Source organism: Aythya marila, assembly GCF_965140915.1.
Source record: "Aythya marila genome assembly, chromosome: 10".
NCBI lineage: Eukaryota > Metazoa > Chordata > Aves > Anseriformes > Anatidae > Aythya > Aythya marila.
Genome location: NC_139051.1, coordinates 15,309,218 through 15,333,307, shown reverse-complemented (window position 1 = coordinate 15,333,307; position 24,090 = coordinate 15,309,218). Strand labels below are relative to the sequence as shown.

Below are 24,090 nucleotides of genomic sequence, written 5' to 3'. Positions count from 1 at the left end.
TTTTTCCTGTTCTTTCTTTTCTTCCTTTTCTTTTTTTCTTTTACTCTTTTCTATTAATTAATTAATAAGTTAATTAATTTTTATTTTTTCAGACCCAAGGCCTCTGGTTCTGTGCTCAGAGCCTCTTCTTTGGGACACAAAGCAGTGGTTTTGGTTTCCCCCTGCTGGGGGAAAGTGCTCTCGGCCGCTGTGCTTCAGAAGAGCTGGCCTCTGGAGGGAAGGCACTTGGAGACTCTCTCCCCAGTGCTACAGCGCCTGGCTGTCCTGGTGCAGCCTGGCAGCATCCCAAAAGGACGCTCAGTGCTGGCCAGAGTCAGAGGGGGCAGATCCTTCCTCCGGGCAAATGGTGAAGTGGAGAAAGGCAGCACTCCAGCACGCCCCTGCTGTCCCAACAGGGTGCTGGTTTTCCTCAGGTGGGCAGCCGAGTTCCAGCACGGCTGCTCTCTCCCTGCCCCTGCTGCAAGAGGCAGGGGGAGAAAATACGACAGACACATGGAGCTCGAGGGTTGAGATACAAAAAGTTTAATTAAAGGGAAAAGGGAGAGGGAGGAAAAACATGAAGGGCAGGGCAGGGCAGGGAGGGGCAGGGCAGGGCAGGGAGGGGCAGGGCAGGGAAAGGAAGGGAAGGGAAGGGAAGGGAAGGGAAGGGAAGGGAAGGGAAGGGAAGGGAAGGGAAGGGAAGGGAAGGGAAGGGAAGGGAAGGGAAGGGAAGGGAAGGGAAGGGAAGGGAAGGGAAGGGAAGGGAAGGGAAGGGAAGGGAAGGGAAGGGAAGGGAAGGGAAGGGAAGGGAAGGGAAGGGAAGGGAAGGGAAGAAAATGGGGGAGACCGCGCGAAAGGCCAGAGAGAGGGCAAAGAGCGAGGCCCCCAGGCGTGGGGCGTGTGCGCAGAGCTGCGCTCCAGGGAGGGCTGCACGGCGCCCCCGGGGCTGGGGAGGCACAGCCTGCGTGTAGCTGAGGATGCTGCTGGCCAGCTCCGATGGCAACGAGGAGGAGGAGGCCACTTTCCGCGCTCAGGGCGCTCAGGGTGGCCCAGTGGAGCTGCGGCTGTGCCATCCCTGGCAGTGTCCCAGGCCGAAGCGGGGGTCTTGGGGCAGGCTCGCTGCTGGAGAGGCGCCGGCTGAAGCCCTGTTGTTCATGGGCTTCGGGAGCTGCTTCGGGCGTGCCCCCGGCACGCAGAAGGCCGGAGAAGTGGAGGGAACGTGCCCGGGGAGCGGGGCTGCGCCGCAGGCAGGAGGAGATGCCGGGAGCTTTCCAGCACGCTCAGCTGCCTGCCGGGGAAGAGCGTCGCCTCCTCCACGCCTTCTGCAGCCTGGAGCACAGCTGCCGAAAGCTGAAGCGCGAGCGTGGCCATGGTGCTTGCAGGATCAGCCCCGTCTGAATCGCCAGCGACGAGACCGACTTGCAGGGGTCGTTTGCCAAGCCTCGCAGGGCTGAGAGAACAGAGAAGGAGAGGCGAGGTGACAGCCCTGCACCCGCAGAGCGCCCGGCCCCCCGCCGACGTTGCCCCCAGCTCTCCGCACAGCCAGGAGGGAGCAGGGGCCAGGCTCCTGCCATCCCCCTCCCTGGCTCACCTTGGCAGATGTCCTGGCGCTGATCCAGCAGGTGCCTCCCCACGAGCCCTGGGGACACACGGCCTGTCAGCGCCCCCGGCTGCTCCCCGGGGCGCAGCACGAAGGCACAGGGACGGGGGACCCCAGGCTCGCGGCTCACCAGTGAACCTCACAGCCTCCCGCCGCAGGGGCTCCTGTGGGCTCTGCAGGTAGGGCAGGCTCTGGGTCAGGTACTCCTCTGCTGCGCTGCTCCTCCTGGCCAGCTGCAGAGGGAAGGGCGCGGGCTCAGCGCAGGGCGGCCCCGGCCCCGGCCCCGGCCCCGGCCCCGGCCCCGGGTGCAGAACTGTGCGTACCAGGCACTCGCCGATCTCCCAGCTCTGCAGCGTCTCGGCCAGGTGCGCCAGCTGCCTCCAGCGCAGGACGCGCGCGACACCAAGGAGGGCTTCCCGGGAGGCCTGCAGAACAGCTGAGATGGCAGCAGAGCCTGGGCAGAAGACCCTGCTCCCCCCCCCGCAGCCCCTCCGCAGGGAGGGGGCCTCAGTGGAGACTAACGCTGCCAGCAGCTGCAGCACCCCTGGTGCTCGGGGGCCCCCAGGGCAGGGCAGGGCAGGGCAGGGCAGTCGGCATCGCCCTCCCCCGAAAATGCCCACCTCGGCCACGCTCTCGTCCTGGTCGTGCAGGTGGAAGGACAGCGGGAGCAGGCTCCTGTGTGCCACCTGCTGCAGCTTCTCTTTGCTGCCCTCCACCAAGCCCAGCGTGTCGAGGAAGAGGCGAATAGAGAGAAGCCGCACCGTGCTTGACTCCTGGGGAGGGCGAGAGGGGGACATCGGTCCCGCTGGGGGCAAAGGCCCCGAGCCCCCAGAAGCGCTCCAAAACGAGCCTGCCCAAGGGCTCGCAGCGCCCCGGGCTGGGAAGCGGGCTGTCCCAGGGACGCAGCCATGGGGACGCAGCCTTACGTCGCCAAAGAGGGCTGGGAGCTTGCCGGCCAGCTCCAGAGCCGTGAGGCTGAGCGTCCTCCCCTCCAGGAGCCGCAGCATGGTGCTGAGCACGGGCAGAGCGACAGCGCGGGTGTCGCTGTCTGCACCCTGCAGCTGCTCCGTGATGCTCGGCAGCAGGACGAGCGCTCGCCTCGCCTGTGTGAACAAAACACCTTCCTTTGGGGAAAGCAATGACTGCCCCCTGGGCGACAACACTCTCCCAGCCCGCCCAGCGCCCCTTCCCCTCCCCGCTGCCTGGCGAGGTGCCGAGCCACAAGAGCCCGGGGCCAGCCCAGCCCGAGCCGCGGCACTCGTGGCGTTGCCGGCTGCCCCCGCTCACCGTGGCCGGCCTCTCGGTGAGCCCCAGGATCGCCCTGAGCACCAGGCTCTGCATGCCCAGGCACGGGCTCCGCAGGTAGCTGGCAAAGAGGCTCACGACGCAGTCCAGCTCGTCGCCGAGCTCTGTGCACTCCAGCAGCTGAAAAGGACGTGGGGCGCAGTGCCGGCTCAGCAGCAGGAATGCCAGGGCAGGAATGCCAGGGCACGGCCAAGCCTGGCCCCGAGGCCCACGTGGGCTCGCTGCTCCCGCTGCCCCTGCTCACCTCGCTGAGGATGACCATGGCCACCGTCTCCCAGGAGGAGGCCTCCATGCGGAGCAGCTCGACCAGCTGGTGGATGATGGTGGCGCGCAGGCTCCTGGGCAACTCCTTCATTTCCCTGGCAGGGAGAACGGCAAGCAGGCGCCGTCAGCCCCGAGCCGGGCGGGCCCAGCTCTCCTGGCTTTGCACCGCTCTCTTTTGGCACCGCCCCAGCGGCCACGGGCACCCGTGCTGTGGCAGCACTTCCTCCGAGAAGCCCCTGTCACCTCCAGGGCTGGGATGGTGCCGACGAGGGGCTCTCACCTGGCCACCACCTGCACGCCCCAGAGGTGGCTCTCGGCGCTGAGAAGCGCGGCCCAGCCGCCCTGCGCCTCGATGGCCAGCACCTGGCTCCCCAGGCCCACGCTGCGGAGCAGCGCTTTCAGGGCCTGCACCGTGGACCTGCAGGCAGAGAAGGGCCCGGGTCACGCCGGGAGCCCCAGCCCTGGGCTCCTCTGAGCAGCAGGGGCCGGGGCTGTGGCACCTGACGGGAGTGAGCAGGTCCTGCGGGTGCTTCTTCCAGAAGACCTGCACCTCCTGCAGCGTCAGCTCCGTGGTGAAGGACACTTGGAAGAGGAGGGCCAGGAAGAGCTGGGGGAAAATGGCGTTGGCCTCCCCCCGGCTGGTAGGCAGCAGGAGGATCTCGTGGAGGGGCCTTGCTGCCTGCAGGAAGCACCCGGAGGCGGAGGCGTGGGCAGGGAGGGACAGAGGAGGACGGAGCCCCCCAGGGTGCGGAGAAGGCTGGCAGGGGCCAGGGGAGGGGAGCGGGGCCCCTGCCCCTGCCCCTGCCCCTGCCCCTGCCCCTGCCCCTGCCCCTGCCCCTGCCCCTGCCCCTGCCCCGGCCCCTGCCCCTGCCCCTGCCCCTGCCCCTGCCCCTGCCCCGGCCCCTGCCCCTGCCCCTGCCCCTGCCCCTGCCCCTGCCCCTGCCCGACGGAGACGCAGACGCAGACGGGCAAGCGAGGAACTCACGGCCAGGGCCAGGACGCGCGGGTGGTCCTCGGTGGAGGTGGATGTCTTGCAGCCAGACTGGTTCATGAGGATGCGGAGCAGCTCCCGCAGCACCCTCTCTGTGCCTGGGGGCTCAGACACCGTCGCCCTCCACATGGTGACGGCGACGCTGCGGGACCCCCGGGCTGTCAGCAGGGCCGCCCCCGGCCCCCGGCCCGGCTGACGGCTTTGGGGGTGTGCGAGAGGAGCCCTGCTGGGCCCCGTACCTGGTGCAGGTCGGCGAGCACTGCAGCAGGCTGGCAACCGTCTCCCTGGGGCGCTTGCTGGCCAGCAGCAGCAGGGCCCTGTCCAGGCTCTGAAGGGCCAGCGCGGCTCTGACGGACGGCAGGCTTCTGTAGATGGCCCACACGATGTGGAGCACCTGCCGGGGGGACACGGCTGAGACCGGGCCGGCACCAGGGCAGGAGCTCTGGAGGCTGGAGCCGTGGCCGTGGCCGGGGGTGCTGGCGGGCACCCACCTGTCCCGAATGGAAGTCGGTCTCTGCCACCAGCACGTCCACCATGTGGGCAGCCAGCTCGGTGCTGTGGGGACTCGGGGCTCTCATGCTCTCGACGGCGGCGAGGAAGACGCCCAGGCGCTCCGAGGGCTGCAGGTACTTCATGAAGATCTGTGGGAGGAAGGGCAGCACGTCAGCCACCCCGAGGGCTGCGACGGCCCCGCTCAGCCCTGCTGCTCCCAGCGCCCCAGGAGAGCTGGGAGCAGGGGCTGGGCGACGGCTGGGGTGCGGCCGCGTGCGGGCCCCGTGGGGACCGGGCTTTGTCGGGGACGGCGCCGGTCCTCTTGCTGACGTCGCAGGGCCGGGCTCTCCTCCGGGGCTCGGGGCTCGGGGCTCGGGGCTGGCGCTTCTCACCATGAGCATCCTGTTGCTGTTGCTGTCTTCGGAGAGCCGCAAGGACAGCCGAGCTCGCCAGCTCTGCCAGCCCTGCGGCTGCTCGGCATCCTGGTCGCACAGCCTTGTGCCTGGAGAAAAGCGGACACAGGGTCTGTCGGCGGGGGGGCTGGGGACCTGGCAGTGGCAGCCGGGGGCTCGGGCACAAGCCTCCCTGGCAGGAAGGGGGCATGCCAGAGCAGAGCCGGGGGCAGCGCGGCCAGGGAGGGCCCGGGCTCTCGCGCTCAGGGCAGGGGGAACGGCTCGTCAGCCCGCGGCAAGGCAGCCGGGCTCGCTCGCTCGCTCGGGTCTCTCCTGCTGAGGAGAGGGGCCCAGGCGGCCTGGTGCTGGCCTGGCTGTGCCGGCGTGCCCGTGTGTGGAGGGACCCGGCCCGACGCGGCTCCTCTCACTTCTTTGCTGCGTGATGAAGAGGCAGAGGTGGCGCACAGCCTCCGCTGCCTCGTGGCTTTTTCCCTCGTTCTCGCAGGTGCAGCACAGGAGGAGGTACCCCACCAGCCTCCCCAGCATGGCGAAGCGGTGCTTCTCGGGGTGATGATGCCTCAGCACTGTGGCTCCTGCTTTGCAGGAGCTGACCTGGGGAGAGAGGCAGCGCGGGACCATGGCTGAGCGGGGCGGCAGGGCCCCAGCCCCAGCCCCGGCTCTGCGCAAGCCTGGAGGTGGGGAGAGCCGCGGCCGTGGAGCGAGGCCGGGGGCGCCGGGGCTGCCTGCAGCAGGGGCTCCCTACCTGGGGCAAGGAGCAGCTGGTGAGGAAGGCGGCCAGCCTGGCGATCCGCGCCATGGCCCTCTCCTCCACGGCCTCCGGCTGCTGCTGGGTGAAGGGCAGCAGGAGCTGGGGGGAGAAAAGCTGCTGGTGTGCCCGCAGCACGGGGCACTGCTCCTTCCCGTTGTCCCCCCGGACAGGGTGTCCCCCAGGCGGGTGGCCGTGTCCCCGTCCTGCTGAAGCCCAGCCTTTGCCCAGCCCCACCTTCAAGATGTTCTGCAGCTCCAGGAGGCCGCGGGTGCCGGCGCTGCTCACCAGCGCCTGCAGCAGCCTGTCCAGGGCTTCCACGGTCTGCAAAGAGGAGGCCAGGGCTCGGGGCGCCCGAACGCGGAGCAGTGGCAGCCCCAGAGCCCGGCCCGTGCATACGCTGGAGTAGAGAGACGTGTCCGTGTCCGTGTCCGTCCCGTCCTCGTGGCCAGGGAGGTGGAAGACCCTGCAGAAGCAGGCGTGCAGGAGGCCGTCGGTCATGTCCTGCGGCAGCAGCCGTGCTGTGCTGCAAGGGGAGGGGGGCAGAGGTGAGGAACGCCCCCTGTGCGGCACCCTGTGCCCCACTCGGGGCCCCTGGCCGGGAGTGGCGGCCAAGCCCGCGCTGGCCCAGGTACCTCATGGCGGCGATGGCGAGCATGGCTTTCTGCCGCACCTCCGTGTCCAGGCGGTCGCTGGGCTCCTCCTGCAGCAGCGCCTGCAGGGCACAGCGCGACGGATGGCACAGGGCAGCGTCCCCTGGCCAGCGAGCGGCTCCAGGGGCTGGCCTACAGCCTCCAGGATGGCTGCCCCGTCCCAGACGGCTCCCGGGGCTCCCCGCTGGCCCCTGCAGCGGGAAGGGCCGTGCCCAGCACCCGGCCAGAGGGCAGGGCGTCCCCTCACCTCGATGCTCTGCGCCACCTCCAGCTGGCAGAAATACAGCGCGTCCCACGTGCGGGGGTCCGCGACGGCGGCTTGGCAGGCGTCGCAGACGGAGGCCAGAAACCTCAGCTTCTGCGCCTCTCGCTGAGCCGCGCAGGGGAGAGACGAGCGAGCGGGTCAGGGGAGCCCAGCAGGGGCTGCCCGCAGGAGGCCAGCAGCCGCGGCACAAAAGCGAGCGAGCGAGCGAGCGGTACCTTGGGTCTGCGGCTGCAGCAAGCGCGGAGGAAGCTCAGGGCGTCCTCTTGCTCCTGATGCGCCACGGCCGAGGCAGAAGGGCCCACGCCGGAGCCAGAGGGCGCCTGCAGTGGCTGCACCTCGGTCTCCTCACAGGGCTGCGGCTGGGGCCTGGAGGCCGGGGAGGCCCCAGCCTCCTCCAGCCAGGCCGCTCGCGGGGAGCAGGGGGGTCTCCCCGACATCCTGCCGGGAGCGCTCAGGAGGGAATGTGGCTCCTGCTCCTGTCGCGGGGGAGGGAGGGAGGGAGGGATGCCACAAAGTGCCAGCGCTGCCACCGGCCCCAGGCCCCCTCCTCTTGCCCGCGGGTGGCCCCAGAGCCCCGCGGGGGTCCTGTCCCCAGGGGCCTGCAGACGCCAGCCCCTGTCCTGGAGGGAGGTCCCCCTGCCCGGGGCTGCCCCCAGCCCCACTGCCGACCCAGGCCCCTTGGGGCCGGCCCCGCTGCGCAGCCCTGGCAGCGCTGCCCCACCTGCTCCTCAGCCCTGGCTCCTGCGCTGGCTTTCTGGGGCAAGGTGCCCGCGCTTTGTGCCTTTGCTTCGCACCTGGAGCACCTGGGAGCACTCCAAGCCGTCGCTGCTGCACGGAACCAGGTCCGTTGTGTCCGTTGGGACGGGACCCGCCCCAGAGCCCCCGCCCCAGAGGCCCTGCTCCCGGTTCCGGAGACGCTGCCTGGGCCCTGCAGTGGGCAGACGAAATGAGAATAACATCGGGGACCCTAAACACGGGGAACTGTTCCTTGGAAGTGGCCGCCTGGTCCACGACATTGACGTGGAAGCAAGAAAAAGCCACTAACAAGGAGGGGTTATCCTTTCAAACAAGGCTTTGGAGCCCCACGAAGAGGCTTTCTGCCCTAATAAGTGATGCTGAGGTCAAAAAGGAATGATTTGGGCCCTGAAATTGAGAGCCTGTGTCCAAAAACGGAGGGTGTAGGTGATAAAGGCGGCTTTGGATCCCAACTATAGGCTGTCTTAGTGATGAAAACGTCCTGAAAGCTGGGTGCTTAAGAACAAGGCTGTGGTCTCTAAAGAGGAGCCTTGGTGCCATGCCTGTATGCTTCTCAGCTGCAAAGAAAGGGTGATAAGAAGGTTTTGGATCCGCAAAAGATTCTCTTAGCCCTGAAGAGAAGGGGTTATAGGGTGAAAATGAGGCATTTGGCCCTAAAAATTTTGGCTTTGTTTCCTCAGAAATGGGCTTTTCTGTGCGCCAGAGCATCGCAAAGTCTCTGCTGGCTACTGGCAGGTGGTCACAGGTTTGGTGGCTCCAATGGGGCCACATGGGGCTGAATGGATGCTGGGGGAAACTGCTCTCCAGTAAGAAACTGCTCTTTCAGCCTGCAGAAAGACAGCCAGGCTGGGTCAGGTTTCTAGTCAGAGGACTAGTTAAATACGACAGAACCTCTGAGTTCTCTGGAGGAAGAGGTTCTGGCAGAACCTCTTCCTCCAGCTTTCCTGCTTCTTTCGCGCTGTTTGGCTGCCTGTTCTTTGTCTCCTTGTCCTGGCCAGCCTGCTGTCCGGCGCCCTGTGGGCTGGACACACAGCTCTCTGTCTCCTCAGGCGTTTCCTTAGAGCATCAACAAGTCCTGAGCCCTGCGGGTTGGATGGCTGAGAGAGGGAGTTAGGGGTATACAATAAATCATTAGCCACTAAAAAGGAGGAATTATCCTTTCAAACAAGGCTTTAGAGTCCAAGGAAGAGGCTTTCTGCCCTAAGATGTGATGCTGGGGCCAAAAAATGTCAGGGCAGCACGGCCCGCCCTCCACTCTCTGCTTCCTCAAAATGGATGTTTGGACCCTAAAATTCAGGCCTCGGCTCCTAGCATGAAGATTGGGAATTTGAAAGCAGGGGTCTTACTCTCACATACAGCTTTGCCATCTAAGAAGGACGCGTTGCATCTTATAATAAAATTGTGGACCCTAAAAATAGGGAATTGCCCCTTGGAAAGGGCAGCCTGCTCTGTAGGATTGACGTGTAAGCAAGAACAATCCTGTAAAAAGGAGGGTTTATCCTTTCACTCAAGGCTTTGGATCCCAAGGAAGAGGCTTTCTGCCCTAATATGTCACGCTGAGGTCTAAAAAGAATGCTTTGGGCCCTAAAAGTGAGAGCCTGGGTCCAAAAACGGAGGGTGTAGGTGATAAAGGCGGCTTTGGATCCCAACTATAGGCTCTCTTGGTGATGAAAACGTCCTGAAAGCTGGGTGCTTAAGAACAAGGCTGTGGTCTATAAAGAGGAGCTTTGGTGCCATGCCTGTATGCTTCTCAGCTGCAAAGTAAAGGTGAGAAAAAGGTTTTGGATCCGCAAAAGATGCTCTTAGCCCTGAAGCGAAGGGGTAATAGGGTGAAAAGGAGACATTTGGCCCTAATGAGGAAGGCCCCAAGAAGGCGGCTCTGAATTCAAGAGTTAGGTCTCCAGGCCCTAATATTAAGGCTTTGGTCACCAAAAAGGAGACTCTGGGCCCCACAAAGGAGAAGGTAGGCAATCAGCAGAGGACTTAAGATCCCAAAGCAGCGTCTGGGCCCTGAAAATCAGGGTTTGGAGCCTGAGCATGAGACGTCAGCCATGAAGAATGAAGTTTTAGAGCCTAGCATAGGGGTCTCTGGACACTAAAATGGAGCTTTGAACCCAGAAAATGAGCCTTTGTACCCCAACCTGAGGCTTTGGGTCCCAAGGAGAAGTCTCTGGGTGCTAAAAAAGACGCTTTGGGCTCTCAGGTTGAGCCTTTGGGACCTGACAGTCAGGCCTTGACTCAGCAAATGATGATCCTGGCACTGAAAAGGAGGGTTCATTCTCTAAAAAGGGCTTTTGAGCACAAGGAGGATACTTTTTGCCCTAATATTTGACTCTGGGGCCTAAAAATCATGGACAGCGCAGCCCGCCCTCCTCTGTCTGGATCCTAAAGTGCTGCTTTGCTCCCTCCAGATGGGTGTTTGGACCCGAAAAGGAGGCTTTGGAACCTAAAATTCAGGCCTCGGCTCCTAGCATGGGGATTTGGGAAATTGAAAGCAGGGCTGTTCCTCTCAAAGAAAGCCTCGTCATTTAAAAAGGCCGCTTTGCACCTTGCATTGAAAATGTGGACCCTAAAAATCGGGCCTTGTGCCCTAAAAATGGCAGCCTGATTAGTAAGAGTGTGGCTGGAAGCAAGGAAAATCTAGCTTTGGATCCAGAAGCAGGTGTCAGGGCCCTGACCAAAAGCACTCGGTCACTTAAAAGGAGCACCCTGGCCCTTAAACGGAAGGTTAAGGCAATCAGACGAAGAGTTCAGATACCAAGTGGAGGTTGTGGACCCTGAAAATAGGGATTTGGGGTGAAATAAGGAAGCATGGGGCCCTAATAATGAGGTTTGAGACGGTTAAAATATGAGGAGGGGAGGAGGCAAGAGGCAGGGAGGAGGAGGAGAGGGCACGTCTTGTATCTCCAAGTCAGGCTTTGGAGCTGAAAGCTGGGCCTTCAGACTGGCTGTGTCCAATGCTCTGGCACACAGAAAAGCCCATTTCTGAGGAATCAAAGCCAAAATTTTTAGGGCCAAATGCCTCATTTTCACCCTATAACTCCTTCACTTCAGGGCTAAGTGCATCTTTTGCGGATCCAAAACCTTTTTCTCACCTTTTCCTTGCAGCTGAGAAGCATACAGGCATGGCACCAAGGCTCCTCTTTATAGACTACAGCCTTGTTCTTAAGCACCCAGCTTTCAGGACGTTTTCAGGATAAGAGAGCCTATAGTTGGGATCCAAAGCCGCCTTTATCACCTACACCCTCTGTTTTTGGACACAGGACTACTGAGTTCATTTGCTATTGAAACCCTAACAAATTGTCACTATTGGGAGAAACTGGAGCTAATGCAGGCAGCATCACTGCAAAAGCTGGCTATCGACAGCTTTATAAACTTCAGTGCAGAAGTGGCAAGGTTCTTGGCTCCTTTGGGAACACACTGATGTGTTGGTATGGTCCCAAGCATCAACTACCACAGCTACCAAAAACTATTTTTCTCTGCTTTGTCTCGACTTGTATTTCCGTTAGCTGTTTTATACCAGGTCAATCAGCTCTGGGTGGCTATCAAAAATAAGCAAGGGGAAACCTTAGCATGAATGTTCCCTGATGTAGCAAAGGCAAATTCAAAGGATGATGGCTTAAAACCACAGACGTCCCCTATGATAACGCCACTAGAAAAGGAGCAGTTTTCCAGTTGCGAGGGACTGGACAGGGGGGACCACCACACCACGGCTCCGGAAGAGGCAAGGGAAAGTCTGGGCGAGCTGTGGCTGGGCAGCCCCAGCCCAAAGGTGTCTTAAGTCGGGTTAAATGTCAGATACGGTCTCCCCTTGAGATTTCCTGAGGCTTACACACTTTCTGTTCCTAGAGAACAGATGGGCCTCCTGCAAACAGAAGTGGAGGTGAGTAGTTGGCAGGATGCCAAACGTGACCTATCCTATTTGTCCCCAGGATATGATTTGCAGAAAGCTCTGCTGCAGGATGCACCCAACAAGAACCTGCCCCTCTCCCAAAACCAGGGCTTTGCATCTGTGTCAGCTAAAGTGAAAATGCGCGTGGATGTGCCAGGCTGCAGGGGAACGGGACCACCCCCGAGCTTCTGCATGCACTGGGACCACGTCCCAGTCCTGGTGTGTTGCAGACTTCAGAGAAACGTCAGCGGCAGCTTTTGGGAAATGACACAAAAACCTCGGTGAATGTGGAGACTTTCCCCTACCCTCAGGACGCTCACACACTGACCCAGTAGGACCAACAGGCAGGCAGGGCCGGCCTCCTTTGTGGGACTGCTCCAGGCGATTTCCCCTGCTGCCAGGGTCCCGCACCCGGAGAGCAGCAGACACCGTCCTCCCGCACCTTGACAGAGCCTTCTGAGGCTGGACGTTTATCAGGGACAAATGGCAGCTCTCCCTCAGCAACCCAGCTGTGTGGCTCCTCTCGTGAGATCACCACAGGTCACAGAATTGTTACCAGGTTCAATCATCCATAACACAGAGGGGACAGAGGTGAATTTGACTTTAAAGCCCAGTGTAACAAGACACAGGCAACTGCACCTTTTCCAGTAGCAGCAAAACTGCTTCTATACGCACAGCTTCTGTACGCCGGGTTAAATAAAACAAACCACCACCGTGGGACCCTCTGTGGGAAGGGGGGAAAAAGAAACCTACCGTGCAACAGCAGCCGGGAGTGAGAAGCAGCCCCGCAGCCCCCCAGGTGAGTGCAGCAGGAGGGCAGGAGGCGCTCCAGGCAGGCAGCAGCAGGTCCCCTGGTGGAGCAGGCTGTCCCCCTGCAGCCCATGGGTCCCACATGGAGCAGATCTCCACCCTGCAGCCCCCCCATGGGTGGAGGAGCCCCCGGTGGAGCAGGTGGATGTGGCCTGGAGGAGGCTGCGGCCCATGGAGAGCCCCCACAGGAGCAGGGGGTCTGGGGGGAGCTGCCGCCCACCCGTGGGGGACCCGTGCTGGAGCAGTTTGCTCCTGGGGGATGGACCCCGTGGGACGGAGCCGTGTGGGAGCAGGTCCTGAAGAGCTGCTGCCTGTGGGCAGCCCCCGCAGTTCAGAAAGTACGGCATCCATGGGAGGGACCCCACGGGGAGCAGGGGCAGAAGGAGCAGTGCAGTGTCAGGGACTGCCTGCAGCCCCCATTCCCGTTCCCCTGTGCCGCTTCAGGGGAGGAGGCAGAACAGGGTGGATGGGGGGAGGTATTTTTAGTTTGCTTGTGGTTTCTCACTGCTCTAGCTTGTTAGTAGTAGGTAATAAATTACATTAATCTCCCTGTGCTGAGCCTGACAATAATTGTTGAGTGATCTCCCCGTCCTTATCCCAACCCCTGAGCCCTTTTCATCATATTCTCTCCCCCTTCCCTTTGAGGAGGGGGAGTGAGAGAGCAGTTGCGGTGGAGCTCAGCTGCCCAGCTGAGTACAACCACAACTAGAAGCTACAATTATTTGAGAATAACGCCTGCTAAAACACGTGCTTTGGCTCATCGACTGCAACTTCTGTGGCATAGAGCCCACATCGAAACTTTGCATTTTCTCACTTTCCTGCTGGCACTAGGAAATGGTGAAAAAATTCAGTACTACCTCTGGTTCCCAGACCTGAGATCTGGGAATTGTGGGCCCAAATGAGGACTGCTGGACTGCTCTGATCGCTCCCTCTGAGGTCTGGCTGCCTGGGTGACAGGCAGTGCTCACTGCAAGCAGTTCTGGCTGTGCAGACATTTCTCAAGTTAGGGCTCTGGCTCTAATGAAAATGAAACTAATGAAACTGCTCCATTCAGGCAGCTTTGTAAGAGGCTTTGGGTGAGCTTGCTCTCTGCTGCAGGCTCTGAGGCAAGGTCCTGGACTGGTCCAGCTGGCACCAAGCAGAGCTGCCTGGGCACTCAGCTCTCCCTGTGCAAAAGGAAAGCGCGCTCTGATGATACTGAGCATGCTGTCATCTCCTGCTACATTAAATGTGTGGTGGGGAAAATGCACAGAAAAAAAAAAAAATCAGTCTCCCAATTTAGAATACATGAATCCATGCCAAAAAAAAAGTTTAATGTAGGTGCCTAGGGCATCATATCCAGAGTCCAAGGAAGGGCCACAAAGATGCTGAAGGCACCGAGCATCTCTCCAGGGAGGACAGGCAGGGGGAGGGGGGACTGAGCCTGGAGAAGACGCTCAGGGGGAGCTCACCCGAGGGGAAGGTGCGGGGAGGATGGAGGCAGGCTTGTGGCAGCGATGCCCAGGGACAGGGCGAGTGGCAGTGGGCACAAAGCGGAGCTCAGGAGGCTCTCTCTGAACATCAGCACACGCTGCTGTGCCGTGGGGGGGACGGAGCAGCGGCACAGGTTGCCCCAAGAGGCCGTGAGTCCTTGGGGCCAGCCAGCAGCCTCCTGAACGTGGTCCTGGGCAGCGTGCGCTGGGTGGCCCTGCTGGAGCAGGGGGGCAGCAGGTGGCCTCCAGGGGTCCCTGCTGGGCTCAGCCACTGTGATTTTGAGACAGACCAGCAGAATTCTCTGCTCTATACAATAATCCAAGTGCTTTCAACATAGCCAAATTCTATCTACTCCCTGAGGCTGCACACTGCAGCAGTAGCTGAAGTATCACCCCAAGGACCAGGCTTCTCCACCCAGAAAATCCTGTCTCCCATTTAATTTTAGGCTGAAGAATCTTACAGTGATTCAGGCAGAAGGGACTTCTGGAGGTGTCTAGCTCACCCCACCCCACTTCACACACACGCATTCAAAGTGGGGCTAACTTCAAGTCCAATCAAGCTGTTCAGGGCCTCATCCAGACAAGTATCAATCATCTCCAAGGACTCCACGCCAGCCCAGCCACGAGCACATCCAGAATAGGCAGCACGTGAGTCATGGGTGGACTTTTGGTGTGTGTGGGTCACAGCACAACTGTCTTCCAAGAAGAGCTAGGTGCCTTCCCTCTACCTGTCTTGTATGACAGCACCCCTGAGCAAAAGCACAACATCCCCACTCTTTGCTGTAAGCTCTGCTGGGCTGGCACAAAGCAGTTCTTTCTGCTGGAACTACACAGCAGAAGCAGCCAAACCTCCTGGATGTGCAGCCTGACCTGACAGGAAAGCACATGCAACTGGCTATGCAACAGCAAGGAAGCTTGGAGTTTTCTTACTCAAATGGCAGAGAAAAACAGGACTTCCCATGGACAGCAAAACCATGACTTTGGGGGACAGCCAGCTGACGTCAGACCTGCCAGCCTTGATGATAAAAAGGGGAACACAAACTTACTCAGGTGTTCAGTAAAACCTGCTGACATCACATTATCACCACAAAAAGGTGAGCTTTTAAGCTGAATAACGTACAGAGACATTTAAAGCCTGCTGGGAAGCAAGAAGACTTTTACTGACCCCAACCCCATGGTCTCCACAATAAAAATAAGAGCAGTGAGATAGCAGCTTTAGATGCCCACTGAAGAACTGAGAAAAACGGGAGAGTGGTACAAAGGGAGGAGAGATTGCTTTCTCCGTGACGCTTGCCTCCCAGAGGAGGAGACATCCCCCTTCCTTGATGCTGTCTAAGGGTGCTCTCGGTGCGTGCACGACACGGGTGAGCCTGCTGCCCCCTGCCAGCCCTTACAGCGTGCACAGGCGCAGGCAGAATCACCCCGCCAACCCTCGGGCTCACCAGCTTTTTTCCTCCAGACCCCAGCAGGAGCACAAAGCACCTCGGAGGCTGCGCCACGCTGCCCGGATGCCTCACGGAGTCACCAGCAGCCAGGCCCAGGACCCCGGCAGCGTCTCCCCTCTGCAAAGGGGACGATCGAGGGCCCGGACCCCGCGGGGCCCGGAGGGGTGGGCAGGCAGGAGGGCGCACTCCGGACATCCCTTGGGGCAGCAGGCAGCCGGTCCCGGGCAGGCAGAGAGCAGGCAGGGCAGGAGCGCAGCGGTTTATTGGCAACACGAGAGGAGGAGGCGGCGGCGGCGAGCCCGGTGCAGGCTGTGGGACTCCAGCTCCAGCGGCGGGGGGCCCGGGGCCGCCCCCGGTCTATGTCAGCGTCTCGCCCTTGGTGACCTGCAGGAACAGGGAGTGCCTTAGGAGGAGCCAAGCCCGATTTCGGCCCCGCCACCCCCGAGCACAGCGCAAGGCTCACCCTGGCCTCGATGTACTCGATCCTGCGCTCCAGCGCCGTCAGCTTCTCGTTGAGGGTGGCCAGGCGGGAGCGGCACGACATGTCTGCGGCAGCGGCAGTGAGACACACCGCCACCCCCACACGGCCCCACACGGCCCCACACGGCCCCCCCGGCCCCGGCCCCCCTCACCGAAGGAGTTGAGGAAGTCGGCGATCTTCTTGATGGAGCTGGTGATCACCTCGATGTACTCGCGGTTGGCCCAGTCCTGGTGGATCTCCCGCTGCACCGGGTCCTCCTGCACCGACATGGCCGCCGCGCTCCGCCCTCCCCCCCCCTTCCCGCTCCCTCCCCTTCCCCTTCCCCTTCCCCGCCCCGGGCGGTGCTCAGGGGGCAGGGCCGCTGCCTGCCGCCCCCTGCCCTTCCTCCTCCTCCTCCTCCTCTTCCTCTTCTTCCTCCTCGTCCTGGTCGCTGGGGTCCTGCGGGAGAGGCCGGCCTCAGCCCCGGGGGTTGCGGGCTCGCCCCCCGCCATCCCCACCCGGCCGCCTCACGGAGGGGGCAGGCGGTGCCCACACGGCCCTACCTCAGCGGAGTCCTCGGAGTCCCTGGCTTCGGAAGCTTCAGAAGCTTGAGACAAAATCTCTTCTCCCTACATGTAACACGGATGTGTGTTGAGTGGATGGGAAGCAGCAGAAGCGTGCTGGGGTGGAACGGAAGACGTTTTGTTACTGCCTCGAATGAATAGGTTTGGGGTGAAAAGCAGGCTTTGTGCTGGCTGGCCTGCCTTCAGAGTGCAAGATGAAGAAAACGGCCAGAACGGGTTTCCATTAACACGCAGACAGCCGTGCAGGAGGTGTTCAAGGGGGGTTACTTCTTCCTTTTGCAAGTTCTTAGCCCTGAGGAGAGGAAGGGTCCCCGTACCCACTTGTTGGGAACAAGAAGAGCTGACCCCTTCGGTGTGAGGCACGCTGTGAGAAAGCCCCCAGAGATGCAGGACCTTGAAAACCTGACAAAATGCTTCCTGCTGTGCTTGTTACAGCTGTAGTATGGTCACGTTGAATGCAGCCTTTCAATACTACCCACACACAAAGGCAGAGTTACAGCTGTGGGGTAAGGTGAGCACCATCCTTTCCCTGCTTGTAATTGCCCCCAAACAATTCTCACCTGCAGATCCCGATTTTTGAGGATGCCCACCCAGAATGCCTCCTGGCAGTGGTTGAATGCCAGCATTGCCTTCACTCGGTATACAAATTGTTCCAGTGACTTCTTCAACAAAGGCACGTGGTTAGTCAGTCCAAGATCTTGGCGAATCTACATACAAAACAGTTGAACAACATGGTTACAACTGATTCTTGCCTACATTTTCTGCCTGTAAAAATTAGGCAGTATGGACTCAGGCTGGGAGGAGAATTTCACTAACAAATTATGTTCCAATGTTACAGGAAACTGGGCTAGTCCAAGCCAGTTATACAGGTGGGAGGGATGGGACACAGTTCCTGCAAAGGTTGCCCAAACTATGTAATTTCTTAGCCAAATTCTTTCACGTATTAAAAAAATAAAATAAAAGACAAGCGTTTTGTCTAAAACAGCAAATGAGTCATTTCCAATAATCCAAGCAGCTGCATCCTCTGGTAAGAACAGGGGGAGCCTCAGCTTTCTCATAAACCTTACAGGCAGGCCACTAACACCTCTACCAAGTCAGATGAATTCTGCTCAGCCTTGGGAAATCTTTTGAGAATCTGCTTTTCATTTGCTCCATCCTCTCAGCAACAGGCTGGTGTCACTTGCTCTTTTCTCCAAGAACACACAGCTCCTCATGGACAGATCTCCCACTGCTGCTACCTTGCTCATGGCACCACAGCTTGCTTGCACACAAGTGTCTGAAAGATGCACTGCTGCTGGTGGCATGTGCAACTGATAATGTTTGGGTAAATCTGGCTCTCACATGCAAGTTCTTGGTGAAATACCAGTTATCTGTGTAGGTCAGCAATGGACAGTTGCATAGATCCAATCCCCAGCAAAAAGCAACGCTACAAACTGCAGACCACCACACTACCTGCCTAGGAAGGGAAATAGCTGCTTGCTGATAGCTGCAAACTGCCAACTAATCCCGAGGGAGTTTCACGTCAGGAAATTGCCAGATTCCCAAGTACAGAGAAGACAGAACGAGAAAGGTGTTGAATAAACCACTGTAACGACAATATTTTTTTGCTTAGTGCCTGACATAGTTCCTTTACCTTAGCTGCATGGAATGTATCTGCACTATTAATTCCAAAGGCAGCTTATGCAGACCAAAGCAGCACTGGCTTTTGGAGGACTAGGACAGTTGGAGCTGATGTAAGCAAAAATCAGCTGAAGAAGGGCAGCTATGCCAAGTATCGTGTGAGATTTAGCTCCAGGTGAGCGTGTTTGTCTGAGCAGTCCCTTCCTGCTAGGCTTGGATCTAGAGCCATTGCTAAACCAGAGAACCTGCCAAGAGTCGTAAATAATTACTTTGTGTGTGTTTTCTTCATTCACGAGAATACTTTGCAAGCTTCTTGCTCTCATTAGCTGTAGTCTGAAATCAGAGTAACTTTATTTCTTGGACGAGGTCAACATGTATGGGAAGAGGGGCACTGCCTTGCTTCGTGTTCTGCCAGCAGGGAACGAGCAACTGAGTACCAACAGCAATCTGTTCTCTGGTCTGCGTGAGAGGCAGGAGCTAGCAAGCATCAGCATTAATCAGAACTTAATCAGGGAAGAGCTCGCCAGTGACACTACCAACACCACAGTGCTCCCTGGGTCTTGGAACCCACCCAACTGCTTTCAAGCAGTTTGGAGACTCGACAAAGCACCATGTCCTTTGCAAAAATCTGTTCCCTTATGTCCAGCATGAGATATGCAAGCTGATGCAGAAGAGCAAATGCTAAATACCTCAGGTGAAGCTGATCGCTGCTGTCTGGTACGAGAAGCTCTTTAAAGACATTCTTATCAAGGGAGTACCAAATCTTAGATAACATCACATGTAAGTCAGTGAGCATCTACTAGTGTTGTACGAAAATGGTATCAAGACTGTTTTAACAAGTGTTGCCATTAACTCCACACAGGTTATTTTCAGGTAATCCTCTTCATTCATTGCATACATTTATTTATTTGCCCCGAATCAGTCGCTGCCTTCTCACTCTTGCCAAAACGATTTGGCACAGATACCTGATCAGATTGCAGTGGATGGAAGAGCAATTGTAAAACAAAGGTGTTCACTAATCGCAGTTATTTGCTAAGAGGGACTGTGGAACACCACACTTACACATCCAGGTCAAGTGCAAAAAAAAAAGCATCACAAGCTGCAGTGGTGTTATGCTGCTTTTGGGGTAAACTGGGACTTTAAAGTGGGCACAAGGAATTAAGTTTCAAGTGTTACACTGGCTTTTTAGCATTTCCCAGGTTGGTGCCAGGTTCTAGTTCACCAGACTGATTGGACAGGTTCTCCTCTATGCTGAGAGCTGCAATGGCACGTTCTGTTTTTCAGCGAGGTTTTTCTGCTCCTGATGTCAGCTCTGGATTACACTGCTAGCAAGTCTAGCTTGGGGAGCACTGCTTCAACTACTTTGGAAAAGCTTCTTTCTCAGACATGTTCTTGGAGCTCTGAGGAGTCTGACACAAGTGAAATTCCTTTTTACTGCATTTTTCCCCTGTGATTCTCTCTTGTGCTAAGTACTGTCTCTCCACACTGCAAGCAGGGTGCTAGTCCTCTTCTTCCTTCTTTCCCCCAGTCTTCTACAGAGAGAACTGCAGATTGGTTGGGTGTCACCATCTTACTCCTCTCCCTTTGCCCTTTTCTTTAATATAAATGTATAAAGCCAAAAAGGCACCTCAAGAGGATTTTGAGTATGGTTTTTCCTCGTCCGTTCTTCTGACTCACAAGGCTGTTGGTCTTTGCCAAGGCTTCTCTCCCATATTATCAGTCTAGCACCTGTACTTTATTCCAGGTCTCTAAGGTCTTAGCTTGTGTCCTCAGAAACATCCTCTTGCAGATACCAATGACCAAAGATATCAAGAACCTGTCCTAAAAAATAGGGTACGCTAACCTGATCTGATATCCACCTCAGCCACTTCCAAATCAAATAATTGAACTCTAGGGCCATGAACTAAGGCTATTTCTCCTCCTTCCAGAACTTTTGCTATAACTGATACTGCTGTAAGCCTGCAAGTAGAACCTGTCTATGCCCTAGAAAAACAGGGAGAGGAAAATAATCAATTCTTATGACAGAAGTTTGTGCTGCAATTGGAAGTTACCTTACCTTGGAGTGGCCACACATGTGATGAAGTTGTCTGGTACTCAGCTGCAAGGTTTTCAGCAAACCCTGCACATCATCCTGAAATAAAAAAATAAAAAATAAAAAAGTAGATCAAATCATGGTCAAAGGATTTTTCCATAAGGAAAATTAGAGTAATGTGAGAGTCCCAGTAATCCTTTTAAAGATATGATGCAGAGATCATCAGATGAACAGGATAAACCACAGGAGACTTGCACCATGCACATCATCAAGTCACTGGTAACAGAAGTAGGATGACACATTATAAGCACTATCAGGCCAAGCAATTTGAAAACTGATTTTGAGTCAGCCTTTGGAACCTAACAGTGAAAGTGGAGCAGTTAAGATCAAGACCATCTTGGCACATCTTTGCTCAAGTACAACCTTTTTTATCAGGGGAACCGGAAGGAAAATATGGAACATACTGCTAGACTGTGATATTTGAAACACTTTAAATGTGAACTCTGGACATCAATTCTCTCTACTGAGCAAATTATGAGGCACTTTCTATTGTGCAGTAGTAATGACTAGATATCTTTTTGATGACTTCATTCCACCAAAGAGCCATAAGAACAGATCTCATATTTGCAATGGAAATGGGTTATCTATTAAAGACTCAGACAAGTTGCGAAGACGGAGGCAAAGAACGAGTCTCACCAGTAAAGGAAGCTCATCTTGCAACAAAGGAAAGGGAATAAAAGGACTGTTCTTGCTTATCACATAGAGCACTGAGGTTGCTCAGTCCATCTGCATTCATGCATATTGTACTGCTCAAAACTGCAAGATTTTTTGCAAAAACACCCTCCCACTGGATCCCTAGACCCCACCAACACCAACTGCTCAACGTGAGCTTCCTACTTTGAGGGACACCTTTGTGGTGATAACTGTTGAAGGAGAAGGAGGTTGAGAGGGCTTCCTTTGCTAACAGCGAATCTATTCAGCTTTTCCAAGAGTTCATGGCAAAGAGCTCAGAAATAGCAATCTGTTTGCTAAGAGAGCACTGCACAGGCACGTAAGCAGGGCACAGCAAGCTGGAAACATCAGACACATTTGTCACGAAGCTCTGCAAGTGTTGTGCCAACATTTGACCAAAGACAGGAATCTCCTTAGAGCAAGTATCAATCATGCTTCTCAACCAGTTCTAGACAGTTCTGTCTCCAAAGTATTTACCCTATGTTTTTTAAAGCTGTGATCCAGGAGAGGCATGGCAAGCTTCAGAAATGCTTCTACAAAAAGACGTCCGTACTATAAAAGAACAATAAATACATTAGAAGGCAAATTTAAATTCCTTTTCAAAGAACCATCATGAAGTCAAGTAGGAGAGTAATACATTCTTTCAAGCTATCCTGGAGAGACTGTTCTTGCTTAGTAAAAGATTACGTTCATATAAAAGCTGTACTGGAATATACAAGCTCAGTAAAGGGTCCCACTCTAGTCACTACAAAGGTGGACTCATACATGGCCTTGTAAATGGTCTCATAATTGTACACATCCCTGGTTTTATTCACTAGCAAACTGGTGATAAACCTAAGTAAAGAAAATGACAAAGTCACTACGTAAATCCTAGCCAGAAAAGGAAGAGTTGCAGGAGGACACACTGCCTCTCTGGGCTCCACAGGAAACCTGCCTGCTGTGATGTCTCCTCTGATTTGAAGTACCCCAGGGAAAGCAGAGATGGAAAAGGGCTTAAGTCAGTAATGCCATTAGCAGCAAAGTCTTCATGACTGAGCCATTCGAGAAGGATAACTGGAAGACAGCTCAGCGTATGAGAATGAGCTATATCTGCTTCTTCCAGAGAAATCAGTAACTACTCTTCTCCACTGGAAGCAGTAATTCAAGAAAGCTGGTATTTTAATAGCTCTCTTCAATTATTTTGAGTTCTTGCTTACCTTCAGGCAGATGTTGAGTACAGGCCTGCTGTCAAATACCTGTGTGGGCAAGAGGAGAGCTAGCTCAGTCTGCAAGTCTAAAGGCAGCAACACAAGCACAGCAGCCAATTGCAAATAGTCCTCAGTTACATGCCATTCATTCACAGTGTGTGAAACCTGTTCTAAGGCACCATCCATTCTCAAATTTCAGCAGAGAACACCATGCAAGTGCATGAAATGTAGTGGTTGTCAGAGAGAAGTACTTTGCAGGCTGGCTATTCAGTCATCTAAAGGGAGCAGGGAGATATACCTTTTGCAGATGGCACAAAATCATCCTAATGAGTCTGAAATTATTGATAGTCTGGGAACTGAGAGACCCAGTCCAGCTGGTGGGCAAGTAACCACCTAACAGACAAAGCAAAACTGAGGCGTTCAAAATAATGTATTTTGGAGGAAGTAATGGAGCTGTTATATTAATGGTGTCAGCCATGAAAAGGCAGCAGGTGTCACTGCACAGGTCACACAGCTGTGGGCTTTCTTCTGGTATATTTTTGCATACATATTTTTTGCCAGAGACCAATTCTGTAACCAAACAATGAGCATTTTAACTGGCATAGCACACAGATGTCAGTAAAGGCTGAGAAGGTACTCTGGTGCTGCTATGGACTGCAAAAAACACAACTAGTTGAGTCAGCTCTACTCTTTATGCTCTCAGATGGCAGGTGCTGTGAGAGCATCTGGAGTGCAGGTAGGGCCCCAGTGAATGCTGTTGTACAGAAGAATCCAGCTCAATTCACCAGCACTCATAAGCTGTACTTGAAAAAGCTGAACTTGCTGATCATCACTGCAAATATGATAAAAGCAAACAGTAATGATCAATCTAGGCACAGAGCAAAAGTGCAGCCGTACTTGCTCCCTTCTGCCCAAAACGTGGTCACAATTGGTGACACTGATTGTGCCAACTCAAAAGCTGATGGAAGGGAGTATTTCATCCAGTGGGGCTGACCTCTGGAATTTATCACCACAGGGTGACGTGGAACGTTGGCAGGGTTCAAAGGAAGCACACATTGGGTGTGAGTCAGGAGCTGAGGGCTATCAGATAAACGCTGAATGAATGTTCTAGACAGGAATCCAAGCCTTCCGAGATCAGAGCATTAGCTAGTAAATCATCTTTCACTAGTCATCACTAGTAAATCATCCTTCACATTTTTCCCTTGTGCTCACAAAACTGGGTAAATTGCTAGGAATCTGAAGGTAAAACCAGAAAAATATCCCAAACCATAATCGATCCTCACCTTGACCAAGTTAACAAGGATGTGGAAATTCCGCACAGCAATGTTCCACTGCAGCAGTTTCTCCAGTTGTGTCTAATGGGATGCAAGGGGACCATAATTAGAACCTCCTGGAAACAATGTTAAGGCAAATGAAAGACAAAGAGGTGATCTGAGACAGCCAGCATGGCTTCACCAGGAGCAAATTGTGCCTGACCAATCTGGAGGCCTTCTATGATGAAGCGACTGCATCAGTTGACAAGGGAAAACCAACCAATGTCATCTACCTTGACTTCTGTAAGGCCTTTGACATGGTCCCACATCACATCCTGATCTCCAGACTAGAGAGAGAAGGTATTTAAGGGTGGACTGTTTAATGGATAAGGAATTGGCTTGAAGAACTGTACCCAAAGCATGGTTGGTTTTGAGAACAGCTGGACAAAGCTTCCCCACAGGCAGATTTATCAGACAAAACCACTGACAAAACCACACAATGGCAATGCCAGCCTGATCAGTTCCCACATGCCTTAAAAAATGCTCAGAGTTAACACATTTCCTTGATCTTAGAGAAACTCTTGCTTGTAAAATAATTTTGTGCTGCAACACAGGTGTGCAGGCCAACTGCAAAGCTTTTTATTTTCCTGATTACTATCTGTTTTCCAGTTATGGCTTCTAATGAATTTACTGTTTTTTACATGGTGCAAACCAAGAAAAAAAAGGATGCTACTCCTGTGTATCAGTTTTGTATGATCAATGAGCATCTCTGACTGCTTTTCACAGACCATGTTCAGCAGTAGATTCCTTTACAAGCTGTACAACTTTATTATGCTGTATAGTTTAACTTAGGCCCTTTTCCCCCTCAGAGATTCCATTGCATTTGTTTTCCTACCTCACTTGAGTCTGATGGTTTCCCAGCTGGGATGCTTTTCACTGAACTCTCTAGCTGAGCTATCATTACTCTGAAGAAAACTGGGAATGTCTGCCTGTGGAGTAAACAAGAGCAAAATTAAAAGCCATCCCTCAGCACCTAGACAGACTTATTGTCCCCAGAACAATGTGGAATACTTAAAGATTGCCCAGCTGAGCATTCTGCTTAGTAGCAAATCCCAAGAGACTGAACCTAGGACTCATAAG

The 24,090-nt window shown here is 55.8% G+C and overlaps 2 protein-coding genes across 2 annotated transcripts in view; both read right to left on the bottom strand.

The window, feature by feature from the left end:
* Positions 1-13,457: 13,457 nt before the first annotated feature.
* On the bottom strand, positions 13,458-15,854 carry BRK1 (BRICK1 subunit of SCAR/WAVE actin nucleating complex). Its single transcript, XM_082767800.1, has 3 exons — positions 15,715-15,854; positions 15,546-15,628; positions 13,458-15,466 (listed from the first exon to the last, which is right to left on the bottom strand). The coding sequence occupies exons 1-3, from the start codon at positions 15,830-15,832 to the stop codon at positions 15,440-15,442; spliced, it is 228 nt and encodes a 75-aa protein (XP_082623926.1). The 5' UTR covers positions 15,833-15,854; the 3' UTR covers positions 13,458-15,439.
* Positions 15,855-15,897: 43 nt separating this feature from the next.
* FANCD2 (FA complementation group D2) overlaps positions 15,898-24,090 on the bottom strand; it is a 50,760-nt gene continuing 42,567 nt past the window's right edge. The window contains exons 37-44 of the mRNA XM_082768145.1: positions 23,846-23,939; positions 22,981-23,052; positions 21,707-21,745; positions 20,988-21,062; positions 19,803-19,877; positions 16,687-16,833; positions 16,106-16,171; positions 15,898-16,001 (exon numbers count right to left, since the gene is read on the bottom strand). Of these exons, the coding sequence (XP_082624271.1) occupies positions 15,909-16,001; positions 16,106-16,171; positions 16,687-16,833; positions 19,803-19,877; positions 20,988-21,062; positions 21,707-21,745; positions 22,981-23,052; positions 23,846-23,939 (661 nt within the window). The 3' untranslated portion in view covers positions 15,898-15,908. The remainder of the gene's footprint in view (positions 16,002-16,105; positions 16,172-16,686; positions 16,834-19,802; positions 19,878-20,987; positions 21,063-21,706; positions 21,746-22,980; positions 23,053-23,845; positions 23,940-24,090) is intronic.

Bases quoted from the DNA above. Each gene is read 5' to 3' on its own strand.
- BRK1 (XM_082767800.1), bottom strand. From the start codon at position 15,832: ATGTCGGTGCAGGAGGACCCGGTGCAGCGGGAGATCCACCAGGACTGG. The intron at 15,629-15,714 runs GTGAGGGGGGCC...CCGCTGCCGCAG, and splicing joins CGACTTCCTCAACTCCTTCG to ACATGTCGTGCCGCTCCCGC. The intron at 15,467-15,545 runs GTGAGCCTTGCG...CTGTTCCTGCAG, and splicing joins TCGAGTACATCGAGGCCAGG to GTCACCAAGGGCGAGACGCT.